This window comes from Xiphias gladius, chromosome 21 (genome assembly GCF_016859285.1).
Source record: "Xiphias gladius isolate SHS-SW01 ecotype Sanya breed wild chromosome 21, ASM1685928v1, whole genome shotgun sequence".
Taxonomy (NCBI): domain Eukaryota; kingdom Metazoa; phylum Chordata; class Actinopteri; order Istiophoriformes; family Xiphiidae; genus Xiphias; species Xiphias gladius.
In genome coordinates this window covers 9717781-9741081 of record NC_053420.1, presented here as the reverse complement: position 1 = coordinate 9741081, position 23301 = coordinate 9717781, and the positions used below count along the sequence as shown (strand labels likewise).

At 41.2% G+C, this 23301-nt stretch overlaps 2 protein-coding genes across 5 annotated transcripts; both read left to right on the top strand.

The window, feature by feature from the left end:
- Positions 1-695: 695 nt before the first annotated feature.
- On the top strand, positions 696-5437 carry capza1a (capping actin protein of muscle Z-line subunit alpha 1a). Of its 4 annotated transcripts, XR_005706325.1 has the most exons (12): positions 696-849; positions 2478-2541; positions 2642-2693; positions 2784-2847; positions 2991-3197; positions 3293-3372; positions 3514-3592; positions 3677-3748; positions 3996-4058; positions 4486-4687; positions 5193-5219; positions 5303-5437. XR_005706325.1 is itself a non-coding variant. In XM_040116199.1 (10 exons), exons 1-10 carry the CDS (start codon positions 814-816, stop codon positions 4624-4626), a joined length of 858 nt encoding a protein of 285 aa, XP_039972133.1. In that variant the 5' UTR covers positions 697-813; the 3' UTR covers positions 4627-5437. The 4 variants fall into 4 exon arrangements, 1 of the variants encoding a protein (XP_039972133.1); XR_005706324.1 differs by having other exon boundaries at positions 5193-5437; XR_005706323.1 differs by having other exon boundaries at positions 697-849; positions 4486-5219.
- Positions 5438-6983: 1546 nt separating this feature from the next.
- On the top strand, positions 6984-21699 carry mov10a (Mov10 RISC complex RNA helicase a). Its single transcript, XM_040116079.1, has 22 exons — positions 6984-7636; positions 7726-7831; positions 7988-8163; positions 10002-10243; positions 10355-10601; positions 10898-11038; positions 11131-11293; positions 14598-14749; positions 14841-15011; positions 15583-15730; positions 16993-17154; positions 17745-17848; positions 17977-18074; positions 18922-19020; positions 19201-19309; positions 19421-19538; positions 19788-19979; positions 20083-20154; positions 20249-20374; positions 20468-20556; positions 20914-21032; positions 21236-21699. The coding sequence occupies exons 1-22, from the start codon at positions 7515-7517 to the stop codon at positions 21298-21300; spliced, it is 3021 nt and encodes a 1006-aa protein (XP_039972013.1). The 5' UTR covers positions 6984-7514; the 3' UTR covers positions 21301-21699.
- Positions 21700-23301: the final 1602 nt, after the last annotated feature.

Below are 23301 nucleotides of genomic sequence, written 5' to 3'. Positions count from 1 at the left end.
TTTCCATAGCATAACAAAGACACCCATCTGTTAGCACCGGAGCACTGCTGGGATTAGTTCTTTTCTTACATTTCAGGAAGCAAAACCCCTTATTTAGGCCTTTTCTTTACAGCCAATGGGACTATTCTAATTCCTTACTCAGTGGCCTGGCCCAGAAATTACTTGAAAGGCCCCCAGTTTGTACAAAATACTGCCGCCTCTCTCTCTCTCTCTCTCTCTTTCCCTTCGCCCCAGCTTGTAGCCCGAGACCTGCCTGCCGGTCGTGGTGGGCTGTCCCCACCAGGTTCAGGTTGCAGACAGAGGGGAGTAGGGCGCCTACTGTTAGGGGCCCCAAAACTCTGGAAATTAAACAGACAACCACAGTGTCCTCTTTTAAATCTCTATCAGAGACTTATTTATATAGATTAGCCCTTAATTCGTTTCATACTGGCTTTTAATTTTGTTATTTTAGTTTATTTATTTACATTTATTGACATATTTTCAGTTGTCATGCATTTCATGCGACCCCCATGAGTTTCCATTAAAATCCGCTCTCATGCGTGTAGGCACTTGTAAAACTTGTCTTTGAAAAGTGCTACATACTAAATAAAAGTGATCATTAATATATAAATGTTGTAAGCCGTTCGGCAGGCGTGTGTATCGCATGTGGAATCGTCTCCACCTGGTCGTCGCGTGCAACCACTGCACATTCAGGCTCGCCATGGACAGCCCGCGCGATGCACTCCTGGTTTGGGCTTTCATTGGTGCTGGGAGGAGCCACACAAAAACCTGGCAACACCGGCTCTCGCTTTGTTAACACTTCGTTGAACCAAGATGGCAGATTTCGAAGAGCTCAGCGACGAAGAGAAGGTATTGCCTTGTAAATTGTCACTGCGATATTCACCCTCTGACCCTCGAGCCTTGTCTCGCAGGTAGCAGGCGCTCCATGGAATCCTCGCTGTTTAGCGCGAGTCGGCCCAGGCGACGAGGCGGCGCTGCGCTTGACAGCTCGGAGTTGTGTGTAACATTATGCTGTCGCTCCCGTGCGCAAATACGTGATGCAAGTTGGGCAACTCGTGGGACCGCGGCCCTCTTTGATAGATAGTTACACACGCCGGCGGCGGCCGAGGTCGTCGACCGATACGGCGCGACCGTTAGTTTCGGGGCTAAAGTGTAAACGGTGAGCTAATGCTAAATGGAAGGAAGTCGAGCTACTTCCTGCATTTACTAGCAGGGGAATCGTGACGGAGCATCGGCGGCACGCCACCGCCCACACCCAGTGTGGCGCTACTTAATGTGGTTAGCTGCCCGCGCTGGTCTCGATAGGGTCGGAAGTTGACGCTTGCTCGAGTTTGCAGCCGTTTCGTGTTTCAAGTTGTACGCCCTGCAACTTTTGTCGCCCCTCCACTCACGGGGCGGACGCGGTCCTCCTGCAGTGTTGCACGGGCTTGGCGTTGCTGCCGGCATCATGCTGCTACATGCCGTAAAATAACCCCTTTGCATTCCTAAAGCTGACGGACTGGCCACGAGTTGACACCTCGCAGCGATACCGCAGCGAAGCTCTACGATAAACGATGACAAGTCAGTGGAAGGGCAGGATTGAAATCTCCCCTATATAAACTTTTATTCGATATCTGCTTACTATGGTGTCTTTATCAGATAACCTCATACTGTTGATCTGCATGGCGGAGAATCGGAGTCCGGGCCTGGGGAGGGCCTTCTGAGCTCTGAATGGACTATTCAGGAGCACAGTTAAACTAGGTTACTCGTGGTACCACCCCTCTGCCCCCTTTCAGCTGGACAGCCCATTTGTAGGTCACTGCCAGCTGCAGCCTGGAGGCTCAGTGGCCCGGTCTGCCTGACAGACGGCATCCCTGGCACACTGCAACGTGACATTACGGATGTTGGACTGGTTAAAGCTGCAAGGGTCACACAAAAAAAAAAGAGAGAGAGGGGGATTATTGCACCTTCTCTATGTGCACTGCAATCTGCTGCCACTTAACAATTGTGTATATCTTCCCAATGCATAACAGTCCTCACCGAGTATCACCTCACGTCAGCACTAGTGCCTGCCACAACCTCTTCGCTCTGCGGCTCTGACTTCCACATGCTTACGCTTGCATACTAGCTGCTAAGAAAAGCCCTCGGACGACATACCCTCCCCACCATGTAAGGAGTGGCCAGAGGAGAGCTAACAAACCTGCTGCCAACGAAGTTTGCTTCACTGTAGTGGCCATATGCAGGTTTTTCCACATCTCATAGACGTCACCTACCGACCATGCTGGACCTCAACAGAGAATAAATTGACTGGATTTCTCCAAAAACACACGCGGCAGATTTGGCTTGTGATTAAGCAGGCTGTTGTCATCCTGCTCTACCAGAGTTTCTTTAAGCAAAAAGGGGAACTGAACCCACAAGTTAACATACTGCATTTAGTGTTAATGTGATACCTCTTACTATTTTTAAGTTTTATGACGAGACATTTCATTTATTTCCAGGTCCGTATTGCTGCTAATTTTGTGAGGCACGCTCCTCCAGGAGAGTTCAATGAAGTCTTCAATGGTGAGCCTTATTTGTGATTGACATCTTTAGGAGTACCTGTATTTCAGTGTGTCTGGAAAAAATTTCTTTAATGCTTGTTTATGTTCATTCTTATTTTCAGATGTGCGACTGCTGCTTAACAATGATAATCTTCTCAGAGAGGGCGCGGCTCAGTGAGTTTTATTTTTTATTTTTTTAATATAACAAAATATTGATGTTCTGGATGTACATGCAACTTGCAGTTGTATTGTCTTTTGTTACAGTGCCTTTGCCCAGTACAACATGGATCAGTTCACCCTTGCCAAAATTGATGGATATGAAGATCAGGCAAGTTGTTTCTAAAAAAGCGTTTAAATCATTTGTTTTCCTTATTGAACCCAGTAAAGTTTCATCATTAGTCTGTATTATTAAGACGTTGCCCGAGTAAATAGCCATAGTAACAGCAGGTTTCTCGGCTGTTTTCGCCTTAGGTCCTGATAACAGAGCATGGAGACCTGGGTAATGGCCGCTTCTTTGACCCTCACAATAAGATCTCCTTCAAGTTTGACCACCTGAGGAAAGAGGCCAGCGACCCCCAGCCCCATGAGGGCGAGGCATCCCTTAGGTCGTGGAGAGACGCCTGTGATTCCGCCCTGAGGGCTTACGTCAAGGAGCACTACCCCAGTGGAGTCTGCACTGTAAGATCACCCCCCCCCCCGCAGTTTGCACCGCAGCTGCCATGTTCAGCATTACACACAGTTAATCACCCACTCATTCTCTTTATCTGACACAGGTTTATGGGAAAACAATCGATGGCCAGCAGACCATTATTGCTTGTATCGAGGGTCATCAGTTTGAGCCTAAAAACTTCTGGTAAGTTGATAGAGGATAATGATCTCATTGTGAACTTTCTAATCAAATTCACTCAGACAATTATGTCGGAGCAGCGAAGAGGCAATGATGTAGTATTGTGTTCGGTGTGTGTTTTCAAATGTGCTAATTTTCTGTTCCCAGGAACGGTCGCTGCCGGTCTGAATGGAGGTTCAGTGTCTCGCAATCTACGGCACAGGTGGTTGGAGTCTTGAAAATACAGGTATGCATGAGCTTAGCCGTGAACATAATTTTGTCTCACTGCTGTGTGCACCTCCCCAGTCTTAATTTCTTCTGTTTACACCAGGTCCATTATTATGAGGATGGAAATGTGCAACTGGTCAGCCATAAAGATGTACAGGAAGCACTGACCGTGTCCGTGAGTATTTTTTATCTTATTAAATGTTTTTCCTTTTTAAACTTGGAAGGGTTACCGCAAATAGGAAAAGATGCAGATTCTTGTTTAACCCTGGTCTCTGTTTGCATACTTAAAGTTAATTTGTGTTGATAATACAGACGCAAGTAGAAAAAAAAATACATGGACACTTGTTTTGTTTTTTTGTTTTTTTTTTTAATTCATTTGTGTTTAAATTGTTGAATTTACCCGTGAGTGTGTGTTTTGGCAGAGCGAGAGCCAGACTGCAAAGGAGTTGGTGAAAATGATTGAGGATGCAGAGAATGAATACCAGGTATGTGGGCGTTAAGAATCACAGGAGTTCCCTCAGGGTGAGAGTGAATGAATGGATTTTTATTACTGCGTCATGCAGCTATTCACAGCCCCCATGAGTTTATAAGACACTACAAATTCATATAAGTGATATCCAGAGCTCTGCATATACATTTTCAAACAATACCAGTTTGAATATTCTTCATAGTTTGATTTTCGTATCTACTGCACATGTCACCGATAAAATTGACAAATCACCGACCAAATGCGTCCAGTGTACTACTGGAGGAATCGGAATAAATTTTTAAGAGAAAATTAGCACGATCCAATTGACACATTCTGTCTTGTTTTTGAGTATTTCCACTTAACTGGAACTGACAGTTGAAATCGTGGTTCAACTCGCTTGTAGCACGGAAGCATCAAGTGACGTGTTGACCTTTGTTTTTCAGATGGCCATCAGTGAGAACTATCAGACCATGTCAGACACCACCTTCAAAGCCTTACGTAGACAGCTCCCAGTCACCCGCACCAAGATCGACTGGAACAAGATCCTCAGCTACAAGATCGGCAAAGAGATGCAGAACGCTTAGAGGACAAGAGGCTGCTGGGGTTACGACAAACTGATTTGGGAGAGGCCGATGCTCGCGAAAAGTGTGTAATGCAAAGTAACATCCTGTATGTCCCTCTAAAAGAGATATTACGGCTACTGTTGAGCACTAAGAAGGGATGCCTTCATTTAAAATGACGTTGAGTGGTGTAACTGTCGCTCATTTGCAAACATATATTATTATTTTTTAACAAATAATGCCTTTAGTGACACTGTGAAAGTTTGGGTCATTTCCTGCCATTCAAACTCTCACATATACAGTTTCTGATCCCTCAGTGCTTCAGAGGGACACACATCCTCCCGAAGCCACCTTGACTGTCATGTAGCAACTAATTTACACTTTCTATAAAACATAACTGATATTCTTTAAGAGCTTCCAATACCTCTATAGTTTGTTTTTTTTTATTTTAATTAACAGAGGGCAAATGCTGTATGCAATTTGATTATGTTATCTGACTGGAGAGAGACTTGACAGCACCAAATTATACAGTTTCTTTTTCAGTCAATTAAATCCCATCTGTACATATTTATGCATTTCTCTGGTTGCAGGGTTGTAGCCAGAAGGCATGGAAAAGCGTAAGTGTCTTTTCTTTTCCCATTCACTGACCAGATTTTGTCTTCCCTGTTGAAGCTGAGTTCTTTTATTTCTCTGTTTATAGGGAGACATTTTAATTAACAAACCCTGATAAAGTATTGAGTCCTCTTGCCAGCTGTTTGCCTTTAGCTTTTGCTATATTTTTTATACAAACTGTAAGTACATTTATTATTCGTGAAATAAATAATGTTGCACCAAATATGATCTTTCAAGCAATGTTGACCATTTGTGTCGTACATCTTTTTTTTTTTCTTTTTTAAAAGAGAGAGGCTCACCATCATACAGATCTGGTATATTTTTCACTAAATTTGGCAAAACACTAAATCAAGTGAAATGAAAGGATTTAATATTTGCCCACTAGAACAAAAACCAGGCACTTGACCATAATGTAGACATTCTGCAGAACATATAAATGAAATAATTAAAAATGGAAAGCTTGTGAAATCAATAGAAAATCTTGGATGGCAGCTAGTCAAACATTTCTCAGGTGAGTTTAGTTGCACTGGAGGAATCTGGACTTTCAACTTCATTCTTTCTCTGATCCTTGCTACAGCCCTGGATGCGTAGACGTGTTTTAAAAAGTTATCATGATCGGCAGAGGCATAAATTATATGTAAAGCTGTCTTTTGCAGACCAAATTTCATTCAGATTTGCTTTACAATGGAGTACACACATGGTATGTCACTAAAAACTGCATTTGCTATATTTTATATATAATATATATATATATATATATTATATCTGTATTGGCTATACGTTTTACGTTCCATGCCCATAACAAAGTATTTAAATGAAGAATATTATTCTGCCGTTTCTGTGTGGACTTTGTGTCTGCATTTTGTGATCCGTGAACAATGACGATTCTGTCCTTATTTAATTTTAAGTGGAGCTGAAACAGTTAGTTGCTTTATCAGTAAGTCAGCTGATAGAAAGTTACCCAGCAGTCACACTTTGAATAATCAATTACTCGTTTAAGCTATTTTTGAAGCAAAAATGCCGAATGTCTGATGGTTCCAGGCTCTCCAGTGTCAGAACTAGATGCTTTTCCTTATTTTACATGATAGTAAACTGAATATGTTTGGGTTTTGGACTGTAGGTCAGAAAATATATCATAAGAAGTCATCCTGGGCTCAAGGAAATTGTGATTGGTATTTTTGACTATTGTCTAATGTTTATAGACCAAACAATTGATTGGTTTATTGAGAAAATGATACCATTATGAAAATATTGGTTTGATGAAGCCCTAACTTTGATTATCAATTAATAATTTAAGTCATTTATCTGGTACAAATTCCAAATGTTCTCTGGTCCCAAACTTTCAAATTTGAGGATGTACTGCTTTTCACTTTTTTAACCTATGATTGCTATTAAAGATCTTTGGGTTTCATCTATTACTGATCGGACAAAGAGAAGAATTTGAAGATCAGTTTGAGCTAATCAATCATTAAAAAAAAAAAAAAAAAAAAAATCAACTGATTAACAGATTGTGAAATGAATAATTAACTGTCAAAACTGATAACCTGTATTTAAAAAAAAAAATCACATTATTGATCGTGTGGCATTAGAATTCCATGCTTGTCAGCTGTCAGTATTATCCATCAAAGCAATAATGAATCTTTTCATGCAGCGAGGGGTATGTTAAGGTTTTAGAAGTACAATAATTTCGCTTTGGCCTGTTTAACGAGGGAACGGCTCTGTACCTACTCTGTTTGCTGATTATGTAAGAACTACTGTCCGGGGAGTGTCAACAATAGCGTGCCGGAGTACGCCCGTCTAATGGTCGAATGCGACGGGTAAGGGAATGTGAAACCTCGGCCGTTTGTAAGGGAGATCAAGAGAGAAGACTTCGCGCTAAAGTTGTTCGCTTTCGACCCCGGTTTTTTTGTTCCGTCGCCGAGGTGTTGCGCTTTCCTCGTGTAAAACAGTTGGAGACGCTCCCTGGCCGGGACCGTTTGAGAGCGTTCATCAGCCAGAGTTTTGCGCCTAAGTGTGCCAAAGACGCGATCTACAAATCATTTTATTTATATTTTTACCTAAAAGATGAATGAGAAATCAATCCCCGCGTGAAGCTTTGACTCCCAACACACTGTGGGCGTGCGTAAAAGTCGCGCAAAAGTACGTAAAATGACGGAATGTCCCCATCGTCAGAGCGCACTTGCATCAAACAGCCACATTAATACTTGGGGAAACTGAGGGGTAATAGTTGGTCAGCAGATGAACTTCCTCGTTTCAATCAGCCGACAGTCAGCAACAGCAGTGCCCTGAGACACGTCAACATGCCGTCGCTCGTAGACGCGCTTGAATCCGGACTGGACTTCATTGAATTTCTGGGCGACAGAATATCCAACACCAGCAGAAAGGAACTGCGAGACATCTACAACTCCGAGTTTAGGGGCAGGTAGGCTGCAAACGAACAAGTGTCTGTCACAGGCATTTGTTTCCGCCGGGCTGCGTCTAACCACCTTTCCCTCACTGTGCTGTTCACAGAGAAGGAATAAAAGACCCCAGGTTTTCCAGCGTCATCAATGCTCTCTTGAAATTCAAAAAAGCCCACATAAGACATGGGAGAGTCTACATACATGTCAAACCCCTGGTAAGAAATGCAGTTATCTCTAGAGCTATCTGCTGCTGGGAGCTTCTGCTGTGAGGAGATAAGACTGGACGCGTTTTGTGTTTTGCCGGATGGGCAAAAAATAATATGAGAAAGCATCATGTTATTCATTTATTTATTTTTTTATCCCTCCTGTAGGTTCGAGTGTACTGTGACCAATGGAGGAGGCCCCGGGCCCCTCAGCCACACCCTCCCAGCTCTGGCCCTCAGAAAACAGCCGAGACACCTGCACCCACCTCCGGCCCTTCGATCCCCGTGCTGACCCCCAAGAAGAAGCTGGCCACAGAAATCCTTAACAAGTTAAAGGTGGAAAAGTGAGTGTTTTTGATTATGAGCCATGTAAGATGCTGACATAGAGAGCCGCAGCAATTGGTCCATTAATGCATCAGTCGATCGACAGAAAATTACCAACTATTTTTGGTAATTGAATATTGATTTAGTCATTTTCTGAATACAAATGTCAAACAAAACTGAATATCTTTGGGCTTTGGACAAAACTAAACATTTGAAGACGTCACCTTGAGCTGTGGGAGGTTATAACTGGCATTTGTATAAATATTTTCTGACATTTGATAGATAAAATTAATAATCGGTTAATAGAGAAAATAATTGGCGGATTAATCATAAATGAAAATAATAGTTATCTGCAGCCCCACTGACATGTTTCACTGCCTCATGCTCAACCACACAATTTCAAAATGTTCTTTTCCTTTGCATCACTTAAGGAATTTTGACAAGTTGGGTAATTTCAAGTAGATTTTTACTAACAACCTGAAAGAAAACATAAAAACATTGATAAAATTTTGTTCGTCCGGGACCATTGTGCGTCAATAACAAAACAGGAAACCTCAACCAAGCACTACATGAAGTGAAAAAAGTGAAGCATGGAGGTTTGTTTGTCTGGTTGGTTCAGTTGAGGTGAATGTTTGCAGGAAACACAGTGTTGTTGTGGCGCCCTCTGCCAGATGACAGAGGGGTGGGAGGGGTTCTTTCTTCATACTGCTGGCTTTTAAAGATGCAGTGTTTATGAGTAGTCGGTTAGCACTGTTGCAAGAAAATTCAAAGCTGCAGGTCGGCTGAGGCGCCTTTCTGCAGCAGATGTTCTCCCCACACCTGTGCGGGTTTCCTCGCACGCTGCTAAATTGCCCGTAGGGAGTGAATGTGAGTATGAATGGCTGTCTGTCTATGTGTGACAGCCGTGTGATAGACTGGCAGACCTCTCGAGTGTGTACCACACCGTACGTCAAATGCCAGCTGAGACGGGTACCGCTGCCCCTGGAGCCCTGCAAAGGATAAACCAGTGTAAATTAGGGCTGCAGCTAACTAAATTATTTTCATTATCAATTAATCTGCTGATGGTTTTCTCAATTAATCAAGTAATTGTTTGGTCTATAAAACCTGAAAAAAACAGAAAAATACCCTTCACAATTTCCTAAAGCCTGGTGTGATGTCTTCAGATGCCCTGTTTTGTCCGACCATCAGTCCAAAACCAAAAGATAATCAATTTACTATCTTATGAGACAAGAAAAGGCAGCTCATTTCCCATTTGAGAGTCTGGAAACATGAAATGTTTGGCATTTTTGCTTAAAAATGTCTTACATGATTAATCATTAATCCTAATAGTTGCTGATTAATTTTCTCAACTAATCTATTAATGGACTAAGTGTTGCAGTTCCACTGCAGATAATGGATGAATGGATGGATGTTTATGACAAGAATTCTCTGTGGAGGAGAACAAAGCCCCGATGAGGTCCAAATTCATCTGGGATAGTTATTTCCCCTTAGTATTTCCTAAAAGAAATCATTAATGTCATCAGTTTTGTCCTAAAGCAAGGAAGAATAAGTCAGATCACTCATTAACATAAAAAAAATTAATTGATTTAAAACCCTTGAGGCAAAGTAGTTTGCACAGGATCCAGTTTGAATTCTTACCCCAATAGCAGATATTTTCACTATAAGAAATGAGTTTGCTGTCTTTTTTAGATTATTTCTATGGCAGTCTTGCCTTAATTTTACCAGACTTAATCTGGGAAAGTTACGGGTACACGGTATGTATGTCAACCACCAGGATTCGCTGACTTTGCAATATTTTCATACCATGTTGGCACTACACTTGTTAATCGTGCAGCCCGATCGTGCCACTCTCTCACAGGAAAAAGCTGACGGCCGACAAGGGGGGCATTGAGATCACCTCAGACCCCGTGGCGAGTGGCGGAAAGGTTCAGTTCACTGTGTATCGCCTGAGAGAGTTGTTCGTCGTCAGGTTCCACATTGTAAACAAGGGCACAAACTGCATCCACTTCACCTACTACACTGCCCTGCACAGGATACACTGTTTCACTCTGGAGGATGAGAGGAGAGTGACAAGAGCCTGTCCCCTGTTCCTCTGCCCTGGTGAGACAACTACTCTGTTTAAATTGAAAAAAAAAAAAAAAACATAAGAAGAGGCAGTTATTACTTAAAGCTCCTCCCGTGGCTTCTGTCTTTCTTTCTTTCTTTCTACAGGAGAAAGCTATGAAGTTGTGGTTCGTTACGTGCTGAATCATTATGGACATTTCCCTGCCACCATGTACTTTGAGTTCTGCCCAGATCTTCCCGGATCTGTGCCCTTCTGCATCGTGAGGGAGATGGAGGCTGTTGCCAGGACCCCACTGGCTGTGAAGCTGGGGCCTGTGGCTCCTTACAAACCATTTCAGGTGGTCACACACAAGTCAGTCGAAACTGTGATAGTGGAGGGAGTGCCTCCCGAAAAGTAAGTTTTTAAAAACCGATTGTAAACCAGTCTAAATCTCACAATATAAATGAATACAAATGCACTTTAATGACTAGTTGTTAAAGAAAACAATGATGCTGCTTCCATAGTTTGATGAGGTGTAGCAGATAAATGCAACACACTCATTTACTATCTCAAAATAAAACTATCCTCAGCAGCAGGAAATCAACTATACCAGACTTCAGTTCAAATACTTGATTTGAGAGTTGGTTGAGGCGATTTTCTTCACCTCACTTTACAATCATGAGGCATTTGTGTTTTGTCCCTCTATGCAGTTTTGTTGTGCAGCATCTAAAGACAACAGTGAAATTAGGAGACTACAAGTACCTTCATTACCTCAAGGAACTGGCTAAACAAAGGATGGAGGACACCGAGTACCTCTCTTCAGCTACCAGGCAGAAACTTCCATCAGTGAAGTGAGAGAACAACCCAACTGGGTACAGTTAACCGTAAAAATGACTTCCTCCTAAACACAATGTCTGTGTCTGTGTCTGTGCTTTATGTCCAGGAGCCTCCTCGAGTGTCCCCTAAGGATGAAGAACTACTCTCATCGATTTCACCTCCTGCTACACCTGGAAGAGATACAGATGGAGGTGGACATCAGGAAGTACGACCTCCACAATCAAACCATGACTCAAGACAAAAGCAACCAGAAACTGCTCACACTCAGAGTAAGTGAGCCTTTCCTCTGAGGCTTGTTCGTACAAGCGTTCCAAGTCGGACTCACCGCACTCTCCTGCACTTGTCTTAAATCGGTCCTTTCAGACTGATGAATGTCACCCGTTCATGAGGAGGTGGGCCTTTGTGAGATTTGATCATTAGCAAAAATCAACAACGCTAAATATGCCACATAAGGCTGCCTATTCCGCCTCGTTGCGGGAATGTTTCGTTCATAAAAGTGTCACACAAGAGTCAGCAGTCGAATTAGAGGAGCTGAAACAATTTAAAAATGTTCTTGACACGTCGTCGGAGCAGTGTTGTACTGTGAAAGGACGTTAGATGCTAAATAACGTCTTTTTAAAGCGAAGCGGCCCACGACTGACATGCGAGGCGGTCAAGCAGATGACAATCACTGAGATATTAGAAAAGAATATAGTACAGGATACAGTAAGTGATGTTGCTGTGCAACAGAGGATGATACTGGACAGCGAGAACTTTCTACAGTCACAATCCAGTAGCTTCAGTTCATTATTCTTTGACCATATGATAGTAACCTGACCACTTAGACCATCTTTTATCAAAAGGTCTCAGTACTCCATCTGGTATATTTGTTGAAACATGTCTCTCCATTCGTCTATCAGGGGACATACACAATATCCTTAACAAATATTAATCATTTTCATTTCGTATTTTGTCTACCCTTTTAACCTAACACAAGATTCGCCGCACTCCCTCCAGCAGTTTGGTCATGTTTTACAATTATATTTAGCTCGTTGCACTGGTGTTATAAAGTAACGTGATTATATTTTCCATTCATACTCTCTGCAATGGGGAGATGCTGTAGTTGTGTTTAGATTCTGATTCATTTCCTTCCAACTGTCCTTGGATATATGTGTATTAAGTTCCTTCTCCCCATTTTAGTTTTGCCCTTGTGCCTTGTTGCTTGTGACCATTTTTTCTAAAATAGCATAGACTGCTGGGATTTGAATTTGTACTTGAACATTGCTGTTCTTCTTTGCCAAGAATTGCAGAAGTGGGTGAAGATCACTGCTGGTCTTCCTTCCTATTTTACTATTCTTAATCTAAGTTCTTATTTGACGATATCGGAGAAGTGGGAGATTGGTAAATGGTAGTGTTGCCTTATAGATTCAAATGGCATTATTCCATTTTCATATAGGAATAGTCCAAATATGGTCAGGCCCGTTATATTAAGGGCTGTATCGTATTTATTAGGAATAAATTCAGGGTCTTCCTTTATCTCTCTCAGTACAATTCCATCATCCCTCCTTTCACAGTCTCTCTTGATTCAACCCCAAATCTCCAAAGTATTTCTAATTAGTCTACTGTCAGTTACTCATATATCCTTTGCTTCTCATTAGAGAAAGGTATTGTTTTTATTGAAACATGGCACATTTACTTCTCTATTGACCTCCACCTAGCTTCAGAGTTATCACAGTTAGCAAGTACGTACTGGTTGCATTTGAGCCCCTTCTCCTTAGCTATTTTACGTGTCTTCATTTTAATTCTTGTTTTTTTTTTTATCGTCCCAAACAAATTTGCTTATCATCTTATCCCAGTTTTTGGGAAATAGGGGTATTGCCTGGAATAAAACAAAAAACAGGGGGGTACATCCATTGTAACTGCATCTGTTCTTCTACCCAGTGATAGTAAAACAGTTCTCCACCGATCCAGATCTTGCCTAATTTGTAGTTCCAGGCAGTTTTAGTTCAATTAATATAATAACTTGATATGCTTTGGTATCACAGTTCCTAGATATTTAGCTCCATCCTTGTCCCATTGCCATAAATATTCCTTTTTTTCAGTTCTCCGCAGACAGGTACATCTAAGATCCTTTGCTTCACACTTCCATATATTTAGCTTGTACCCTGATACTGAGCTGTAGTTAATAATAATTCGCATAAGCGCTGGTAATGATTTTCTTACATTTCTGATGTGTAGGACCACATCATCTGCTTTTAAGCCAATTTATGACATTCCTCTGTTATTTCTGCACCCTCAATTTCATTGGTCGCTATGATATATGCCGCCAGAGGGTCAATGGAATTTGCAAAGATTAAAGGAGATAGTGGGTTCCCTTGTCTCATTCCCCGTTCTAACTCAACGCTACCTGACAGGGTCCCATTTGACCTGACCTGGGCTCTCGATGTTTTATACATTGCCCGAAACCATTTGATGAAGAGTCTCATGGAAAACTGAATTCATTATGTTTCTAATATAAAAGGCCATGTTACCCTATCAAAGGCTTTTTCTCAGGTTCCAAAGTAAAAATCGGTGTTAAAATATTCATTTTCTGTGAGTAATCTATTATATTCACAGTTTGTCTTACATTATCAGATACATTTCTATTTGGGATTGATCCTGTTTGGTCTGAGTCTATAATATGCAGATTAATCTTTGACAGTATCTCTGCTAGGATGCTGCTTAGCAGTTTTGGCCTACATTCAATAAAGTTATTGGTCTACAAGATCCGCAATCAGTCAGATCCTTACCCTCTTGTGTAAGAGTGTGATTATGGAGCTGCACCAAGTATTTGCCCATTGACTATGGTGTAACGCCCAGTTAAATGTCTAAGATGAGCAGTATTTCTTTATCAAATTCCTTATAATTTCCGCCTGTAAACCCGTCACTCCCTGGACATTTACCCTTTTTAAATTTCTATATTGCTATCTCCATCTCATATGAAGTATCTATCAAAGTCAAGTTTGCAAATTTGTTTATCTGTTCTCTTTTGTTTTTTCAAGTTATCCATATTTTTCATTGATTTCGCTCGTTACATCTGTCCTACTTCTTTCTAATTTTCACCACCTGGGTAAATAAACTTCACATCTGTACATTTTAAACATGTGGTTTGAAATAAATATATTTAGGGGGGTGTCTTGGAGAACAATTCACAGCGATATCTCCCGCATGTGCTCAACCGGAAGTCGGAATTTCTGTATCATATTTAACGTCCAAATTCATTCAGATTAAGTCACTATAATTCTTAACTCAAACCAGTGTGTTTCCTCCCTGTGAAGAAAGGCAGTCTATCTGTTCTATTACTTGTACGACAGGTCTGGACCACTCATGAAGAAAATTGGTGAATGCCACTTAAGAACAAATCTTCGTAGGACTGGTTTTTGCATGAGGCCCATTATCTTGTTTCCGTACCTCCTTTTTATTCTGCTGTTCTAGAATAACATCATATTTTTAAATGTTGTGGTTGGCCTCTAAAAGCTTGTTGATCCACTGGAAACTGTGCTGGAAACTGTGACACAGAGCAGAAAGAAGACCAACGTTGATATTCTCCAACAGGTTCCTGGTGTTGCTGAGAATCGTCCATCTGTACTTCGAGGAGACTCTCTGAGGGTGTCCAAATCTGAGGACAAGGCCGAGCCTATCACTCTGTACACCGGATATGTTCACAGGGTGGAGCTGGATAGTGTTAAACTGGGCTTCTCAAAGAGGTAAGAGCTGGACTGAAGACACTCGTTTACTTGAAACCCAGAAAAAAAAAATCCTAATCCACGTTCCTCTCACTTTGTGTCCCTCTTTCAGGTTGTTGGAGGCATTTATCAGCAATATGAAGTTCAATGTGGAGTTTACTATCAACCGGTTCCCGCTGAAGCTGCAGCATCGGGCGGTGGACTTAGCAACAAAACATCAGCTCGGAGAGGTGCTGTTCCCATCCGGTGCAGCAGTGACTAATCTGTCCATGCCTGAACTCAGGTCTGGTGTCTATACACATAAATACACGCATACACAACACCAAAAAACACTCATGGATGTAGTGTTATCTACAAATACACAGACCTAACCACCTTAAAGTAGTGTATCTCATGCATTTGTAGCACAGAGAAGCTTAACTGTCTGCCATCAGTGACAAGAAGATACAAACTCCAAATGATGAGTGTGTGTGCTCAGCAGCCTTCGCCCCAGGTTACCCAGGGCACTAATCCACCATATCGCACTGATGGGAGTGGATACTGTTCTTTGGTTTAATGCCATAAAGTTACGTTGGCTGAGGTCTTGCATGCTGCAAAGCCTTTTCTTCTGGAACACATACCAGACAAAGTTCACTGTTATCTGCTTAGACTTGATTGTAAGGAAGTTGTGTCCCCTTATCTGTTACTCAACTACAGAGGCACAAGTTACCTATGAAAGGTTTTCATTTAAACATTCAAAATGTTTTACTCTGCTCAGCTGATCAGTTTCATCCCTGTTCGTAGCCTCTGCCTCACAGTTACATATTTTTACCAGTGTGTACAGTGTAAAAATCCATTGTCACAAAACCTTACAGGATGTTTAACCGTGAGCTGGACAACAACCCAGAGCAACAAGCTGCAGTCCAGCGCATTGTCGCTGGTTCATGTAAACCAGCTCCTCATCTTGTGTTTGGACCTCCTGGAACGGGAAAGACAATCACTCTGGTTGAAGCTATGCATCAGGTATTAAGCAGGGTATCTGTAGGTCTTTATGAAGCACTAAATTCACTTTAAGTCTTTAAGTCTTAAATTTCATTTCAGACGTCTTAAATATTTTTTCTTGCCTCCTGCTTCAAGCAAAAGTGCCAAATATCATCAGCTTTTAGCTTGTTCAATGTGAGGATTTGCTGCTTTTCGTGGTCTTACATCATAGTAAATTAATATTTTTAGGTTTTGGACTGTTTTCTCAGACAAAACAGGTAATTTAAAGACATCACCTTGGGTTGTTATGACGGCTATTTTTCACTTTTTTCAGATGTTTTATAGCCCAAGCGATTAACCGAGAAAATAGTCAGCGGCTTAATTGATAATAAGATAATCTTTACTCGCAGCCCTAATATGAACGCACTATTTTCTGCCAGAGATAGACAAATACTGGTTATCTCTCATGGGAGATTTTTGTGTTTTGTCTGTGCTCTTCTTAATTTATTGAAGCTGTGAGCTGTGTTGGTGCGGGAAAAAAGGGTGATGTCACGAATTTTCACCTGCCAATCAGAATTTAAAAACATAGGAAACACAATCAGAGATCTGTGGACAGTTGTTGCATTGTTTGCTTTGGTTGCCACAGAGACGCCACTGTGAGTCAAACTGATCAAACCCCTCCCTGAAGAGGCAGATTTAATCGTTGAAGTGTCTAATTTATAACTAAGTATGTGTGGGGGTTTTTTTTTTTCAAAGTTTTTGAGTTTTTAAGTTGCTTATTTAGTCATACATATTTAATGTCAAAGAGAAATACTTAACTGATTGTGATGGTAACGGATTGTGGACATGAAGTATAAACTCTCATATTTATTATTTGTGGGCTGTGCAAGGGGGAGCTGTTCAACAATAAAAGAAGAGGCAGCCACAAAAAAGACATTTATTTGTCCATAAGGCCGAGGCTACATTTAGCAAATGTATTCTGAAAGATCAATCACATATTCTGGACTTGATATTTGCTTCCATAAAACTGGATGTGTAGACCGGTGAAATGTTTAAACATCCATGTGATGGAAGCAGTGGGCTGTAAGGGAACTGTAACATTAACTCATAGTGTTTAAAATAGACCTGTCAGTGGTCATTCCACTTCAGTTCTTAACTGGCCTGAGCAATTTCAATAATGTTCTAATGTGGTTTTAACACACATGATTATATGATTGCTTCCAAGAAACTGCTGCTTAAAACAATACTATTGTTCATGCGTCACTAAATATGAGTAATGAATTTCCCTTTGCCCGCATTGTCAGGTCAACAGGGCAGATCCATCAGCCCACATCCTCGCCTGTGCACCTTCAAACAGTGCATGTGACTTGCTCTGTGAGAGACTGATGGTACACATGGATCCTCATCAGGTTTATCGTGTGTACGCCAGCAGCCGAGACCCAAGCAGTGTCCCGAAGCAGCTACGGGTGAGCAGCAGCTGCCTTTTTTTAAATTTATATATCTATGCACAGGAAAATCTGTTTACTGGCCACGAAGCAACTAAGGTCTCATTGTTGTTAAACTGTCTACACGCACATTTAAGCCTTTGATATCCTGCGAGTACTTGGGGCCAAATTGGAAGCAAAGATATTTACATGTCCCAGTAACTCAAGCAAGTATTTCCACATCTTAACCAGATTCCTCACAATCACAGTGATCATGACCAGTTTGTTTTCCAGGTTGATCTGAATGAGTGTTAAGGTTTGTTTGTTGATCCAGATGTGGGTTTCCTGAGTAACAGATAAAGAACAGAAATCTCTGTTTGTAAAGTCAAAGGCGTTGTTGTAAAACTGTCGCCTGTTTACTAAAAGTCTTTGGGGGCAAATGTGTGGATCATAAACAGCTGTAATAAAAGAGTCTGAGATAAACAGATATCTCACATTCAGGTGCTTTATAAAGAGGATGAACAGAGGGATGGATGGAAAATGTGTTACATTTGTTTTTACAAACTTGAAGTTTACCTTGAATGTAGATTAAGTTTATTTTTCCTTCATGTCATATCTTTTGGCTCTTCCAGAAATATTGTAACTGGGATGAGAAACAAGATGGCTTTGTATTTCCAGAGAAAGAAATTCTGATGAAATACACACTCATAGTCACAACTATGGTCACAGCCGGCAGGTAGGAGCCGGTTGCATATAATTATTCTTAAAATTAAAAGATGCTTTGGTATCATTCTTTACATCATGAGCCATGTTGCACTTTCACTTTACTTTTGTAAAATTTCTGCTGTGTGTTTCTGTGTTTAGACTTGTGTCTGGAGGAATCCCAGTTGGCCATTTTACTCATGTGTTTGTGGACGAAGGAGGCCAGGCAGAGGAGCCGGAGTGCGTCATTGCTATTGCAGGTAAACTCTGAATATCTGAATTATCTGCTTTCCACAACAAGTCTTTGTTTTCAGTGAGACCTCGATGAAACAATCTGCAAAGTCTTACATGCCGTTCCCTTTTTTTTACAAGTTGAACACAGAGGCGTATTTTAAAGACATAAAAACTGATCTGTCAAGCTAATATCTTCCAGGTCTAATTTTCGATCAAATTTCTAGGACAATCTATCTTTGCATCATAATCTAGTGTCTTTAAATCAGGTTAACGGGACACTACAATTAAAGGTTAAGATTTCGCCCTTAAAATTATGAAATGATGTCTCAGACTTTTCCAAAACTCATAGGTGAGATAAACCCCACAATAAAAAACATTATTCCAACGGGGGCACTAGAAATAAATGTCACGTGCCTGTCGCGGTGTGTGACGACAGTACTCTTTCAGAACAAGGTCTTATGTTGGAGTGGAAGAGTGGACATAGTCTGTGAAACACTGAACAGATTGTACAGAACTTGTTTACACTTGCACTCCTCCTGTCTCAGAATTTGGGTTTGTAGATTTGTTCATTGTCACAACTTAACAAACCTTGCCAATAGCTGTGGAAAGCACGCGTGGCCGTTGGATTGGTGAGCTTAAAAAAAAAAGTTTGGAAAAACTGGGAAATGCAGACCACTCTTGCTTGATACTCTGAAACAGCACTTCTCAGAGAGTAGACATGCATATTAACCATAAGCCTGGCTAGCAGCAGATTTGTAAGACACACCCATCTCTTCTTTCAGTGAATGGGGGTCTTGTGATTTCAACAAAAACTGTGAATGAAACCATAATATCTTGTTACTCATTGGGCAACATGTTCACTTTGTGTCTCAGGTCTGCTCAGTCCAGAGGAGGGTCAGTTGGTGCTGGCAGGAGATCCCAAGCAGCTCGGACCGATCATTCGATCTCCTCTTGCATTGCAGTACGGACTCGGTGAGACGAGGGGAATTACTTTTGCTTGATGTATTCCATTGCACCCTATGACAGTAGTTAATATGTATGATGGAATGTTTTTTTATGATAACTTTGTAAGATCTATTGCTGCTTCGGTTTTATTTCTTTCTGTCTCAGTTAAATCACATGATTCAGTGATATTGTTTGAATGATCTTCAGGGCTTTCTCTGCTAGAGAGGCTGATGAGACATAGCGCTTTATATCAGAAAAGTGCAGACTCCGGACACTTTGACACCCGCTTTGTCACCAAACTGCTGCGAAACTACAGGTGTGTCTTTCAGTTTTCACTTCCTTTATGCTTGTTGGAGTTGCTTCTTAAGAATAATACAGTTTCGATTAAAGCTCTTCAGGTTTTTCTTGTTTTCTCCTTCTCACTCAGGTCTCATGCTGCCATTCTGAAAATCCCCAACGAGCTATTCTATGAGAATGAACTGCAGGTGTTTGCTGACCAGTGGGACCGTGAGTCCTACTGCAACTGGGAATACCTCCCCAAAAAGGTATGGCCGCGAGGAAATCAAAACTCTCATTAGGATAGAAGGGAAAAGCCACGGGTAGGGTCTTTAAAGGAGAATGCTTCTTTAAGGGCGACAGTCGAGTCTGACACAAAAGCCAAAAGCGGACAAAGATTAGACAACAAAAAATTAAATGGGACACAGCGTAAAGAAAATACACAGATCACCAAATTGCATGTAAACCACAGGGACAACGGGGATAACTGACAACTGCTCACTCTCACATTACTACAGGGTTTCCCAGTGATCTTCCACGGGGTGATGGGGAAAGACGAGAGAGAGGCCAACAGTCCGTCCTTCTTCAATGTGTCCGAGATTGAGGTTCTGGTCGACTACCTCACCAAGCTAATGGACACACAAGGAAAGAAGGGTCTCCCCAAACTCTCTGCAAAAGACATAGGCATAATTGCCCCCTACAGGAAACAAGTGAGCCCGCACGGTGTCCGTGTGTATTTTAGAGATGTGGAGGGAAAGTTTGTAAGAAAGAGTTTTTAACGAGTCATTGGTAACATGGTTGCTTTTCTAACAGGTTGAGAAAATCCAAAAAGCCCTGAAGTCTGTCTCAGCACTGAGTCGATGGATTGATCTCAAAGAGCTCAAGGTTAGTAATGCTGCTGTAAATACAATACACTGTACCAACTGAGAAGAATCTCTTTCCTAAACCGGCTGAACACAGTTTCTCTTTACCACATCAGGTGGGATCTGTGGAGGAGTTTCAGGGACAAGAGAGGAAGATCATCATGATTTCTACTGTCCGCAGCAGCATCAACTATGTCAAGATGGACAAAGACTTCAGCATTGGTTTCTTGTCAAATGAAAAGGTCTGTCTCATTTCTTAAATATGTTTATCGTCAAAGCAGTTGTTAATTTCTTCTTGTCTTTTTTTTTTTTATATGCACGTATCTGCTCGGCAGAGGTTCAATGTGGCCGTGACAAGAGCCAGGTCTCTGTTGATTGTTGTGGGAAACCCTGTGATCCTCAACAAGGACCCCACCTGGGAGAAGTAAGTCGAAGCTGGCCACAGGAGATGTTAGGGGACAGCAAGTTGCCAGAAAATACAACAAGAGCATTCTTTCAGCTGCAGACAGACAGACAGTTAAGAGCCTTGTATTGAAATGTGATATGGTTTTTTGAAATTCAAAGTGTATTCTTGAGCTGGAAAACAGTGCTTGACAAAAAACAATTTCATCACAAGGTCTGTTAAGACCTCCTGTTCTGGAGCGTTTGATTGTTTCACTCAATTTTCTTCAGCAGATGAAGTTTTTTCAGTAGTTATTGAGTTTTGGATGTCCAGATTTTTTTTTTTTTTTTGAGCACTTCTCATCCATGTTAACCTAATTTTTTGGTTTTTCATTTGCAGGTTCATCAGCTACTGTCTGGAGGAGAAGGGTTACACAGGATTTGACTTCAAAGATGCAGAAGGCGAAGATGATGTTGTGTCGAGACTCGCAAACCTTAAAATCAGTATGGATTCTGAAGGTTAGTACATCTTTAAGCTCAGTGAAACTGACACAAATTGCCTCAAGTGATGTCGTGTGCTTGCTTGGATCATAACAAGCTACAGCTGAAATAGTAATAAGTTCTAATTGCATGTGAAAAAAAAAATGTATGCAAGCTAATATCACTGACACTAAGCAGTCATGAAATTTTCTGACTTTTTGAGCCTTTATGCTTTTTACTAGGTCCTGTCACAGAGGAGAGCGCCCTCCAGCAGTATGTGGACCCAGAATGGAAAAATGAGCAATAGCCAACCAACATAAAACTATTTCCAGTGACATCGTCAAAAGACAAATTATTTCATTCTTCCTCTCTTTGAGCTTTCAACACAGCATCGGCATCTATTATTTAAGAATATATCCTTTTTATGAACCTTTCTAAGAGCAATTTGCATATTTTGGTGCAATAAACTGCTGTTTTCAACAACAATCCCACAGTGAACCAGCGCATCTTTGTTTTTTTATTTCTCACTTTGTCTCTTCGGTGTCTTTAAATATTGAACATTATTATTTCATTTTTGGGGTTAGTAAACAAAGAGCAGACTCTCTCAGGAATTCATCACCATTCGTCTTACCGCTGTTTGCACTGAACAATTGAGTCCCCTTAACTGATTTGTTTCCTCTCTGATAGCAGTTGAAGACTGAAGAAATAAACTGTTTAACTGAAAAACCATATTGTACTGCAGACTGTCATGACTAACCTTCCCTTTCATCACCTTTAATGGCATCATATGCAGGAAACCACATTTGATGTCTTGGTTTTCTAGAAAAAAAAACTGACCAAGGATGGCAAGTCAGTCTTGTCTCAAAAATAGTTTATTAACAATGTTCATGTTCACTTCAGATCAAACATTCACTACAACACTTTTTTGTTTACAAAGCATTATTACAATGAGCTTTTATATAAATCTGGATCCTTTATAATTTCAAATACTTCCAGAGAAAGAAAGAAAGTCACACAACACTAAGCAGAAGCTGTTCCCAAAGATGTGTGCTGCTCGTGTGTGTGCGCACACTGGAAAGACCCATGGTTTTCTCATGCATGCATCGACATCATAAGGACTTTTGATATAGCGCAACATTATCTGCATACACATTAAACGCAGTATAGTACATGCTCTTTGTGATATGTTCAACACTAGACCCTCTGCGGCGCCAAGGGAATTTCATTATTATGCTGTGCTTCCAGCTGTGAAAGTTACTTGACTATCTCTGCTGACCTCCAATTCCCAAGAATTCCTTGGCATTTAAGCCTGTTGAGACCTGTGAACATCATGCCACAACTATGAAATGCATAACTCAAGGCTTTTTATTTTTCATTGATAAAAATCTTAAGTCACAGGGGTCGGAATCTTTTTAATCTTGCCTTATTAGTGTGCTATTCGTTGTCCGCAATAATGCAAAAAGTCCAGAGATAAAACGTAGCATCCCCCCTGTAAAGATTTGAGGTAACAACATTAATATGGTGCTTGTGTGGGATTGTAATCAATGCCCCTTCCCCTCTTCCTCATCACAAAAAAAAAAAAAAAAAAAAAAAAAATTTAACATGTACACCTCAGCTGAGCTGTAAAATACAACTAGTTTTGTAAGTTGCAGCTCCTCCTCTGGGTCACTCAGTTAAAGTATATATGCTCGGCCAGTAGAGAGTGTAAAGTTGCATTACAGATGGCATTACATTATAATAGATACATACCCTGCCAGCTGGTAGGTTTGATGCACGTCCTGGCAATATAAGGAGGTTTCATGCAACATCAAAGATACTGTTTTGTCACACACATTTCAACATCCACCCGCCTCTTTACTGACAGCAACATGCAACCGAGGGACAGCTACAGTACATGGATGAGCAACAGAGGCGGAGAAAAGGAATGCAGTGAAGAGTCTGTGCCTGAGGACAGTCGCTGGGCCATTCAAGCATTGTATTGTCAAGCCGTTATATTTTCAGGTCAAGTTCACAATCGAGTATTCTTAGAGGACGGGTGGGGGGGACTGGGACCAGTTGACGGACTGTGACATGCCTCCAAAAGCTGCAACAAGTACAGTTCATTGTAAATCCTTAAAGCGATCTTCTGCCCCTTTGACTTATGTAGTTAAATATCAAATGCTCGAGATGATCGAGACCAACTTCGATCAAGACAAAGACAGACCAATACGCCCAATTTCCATCTTGCCACAGCTGAATTCCAAAAACTAACTTCTTGGCAGTGATAACCAACTCTAAAACATCAAAGAGCATCTCTATGGCTGCAGAC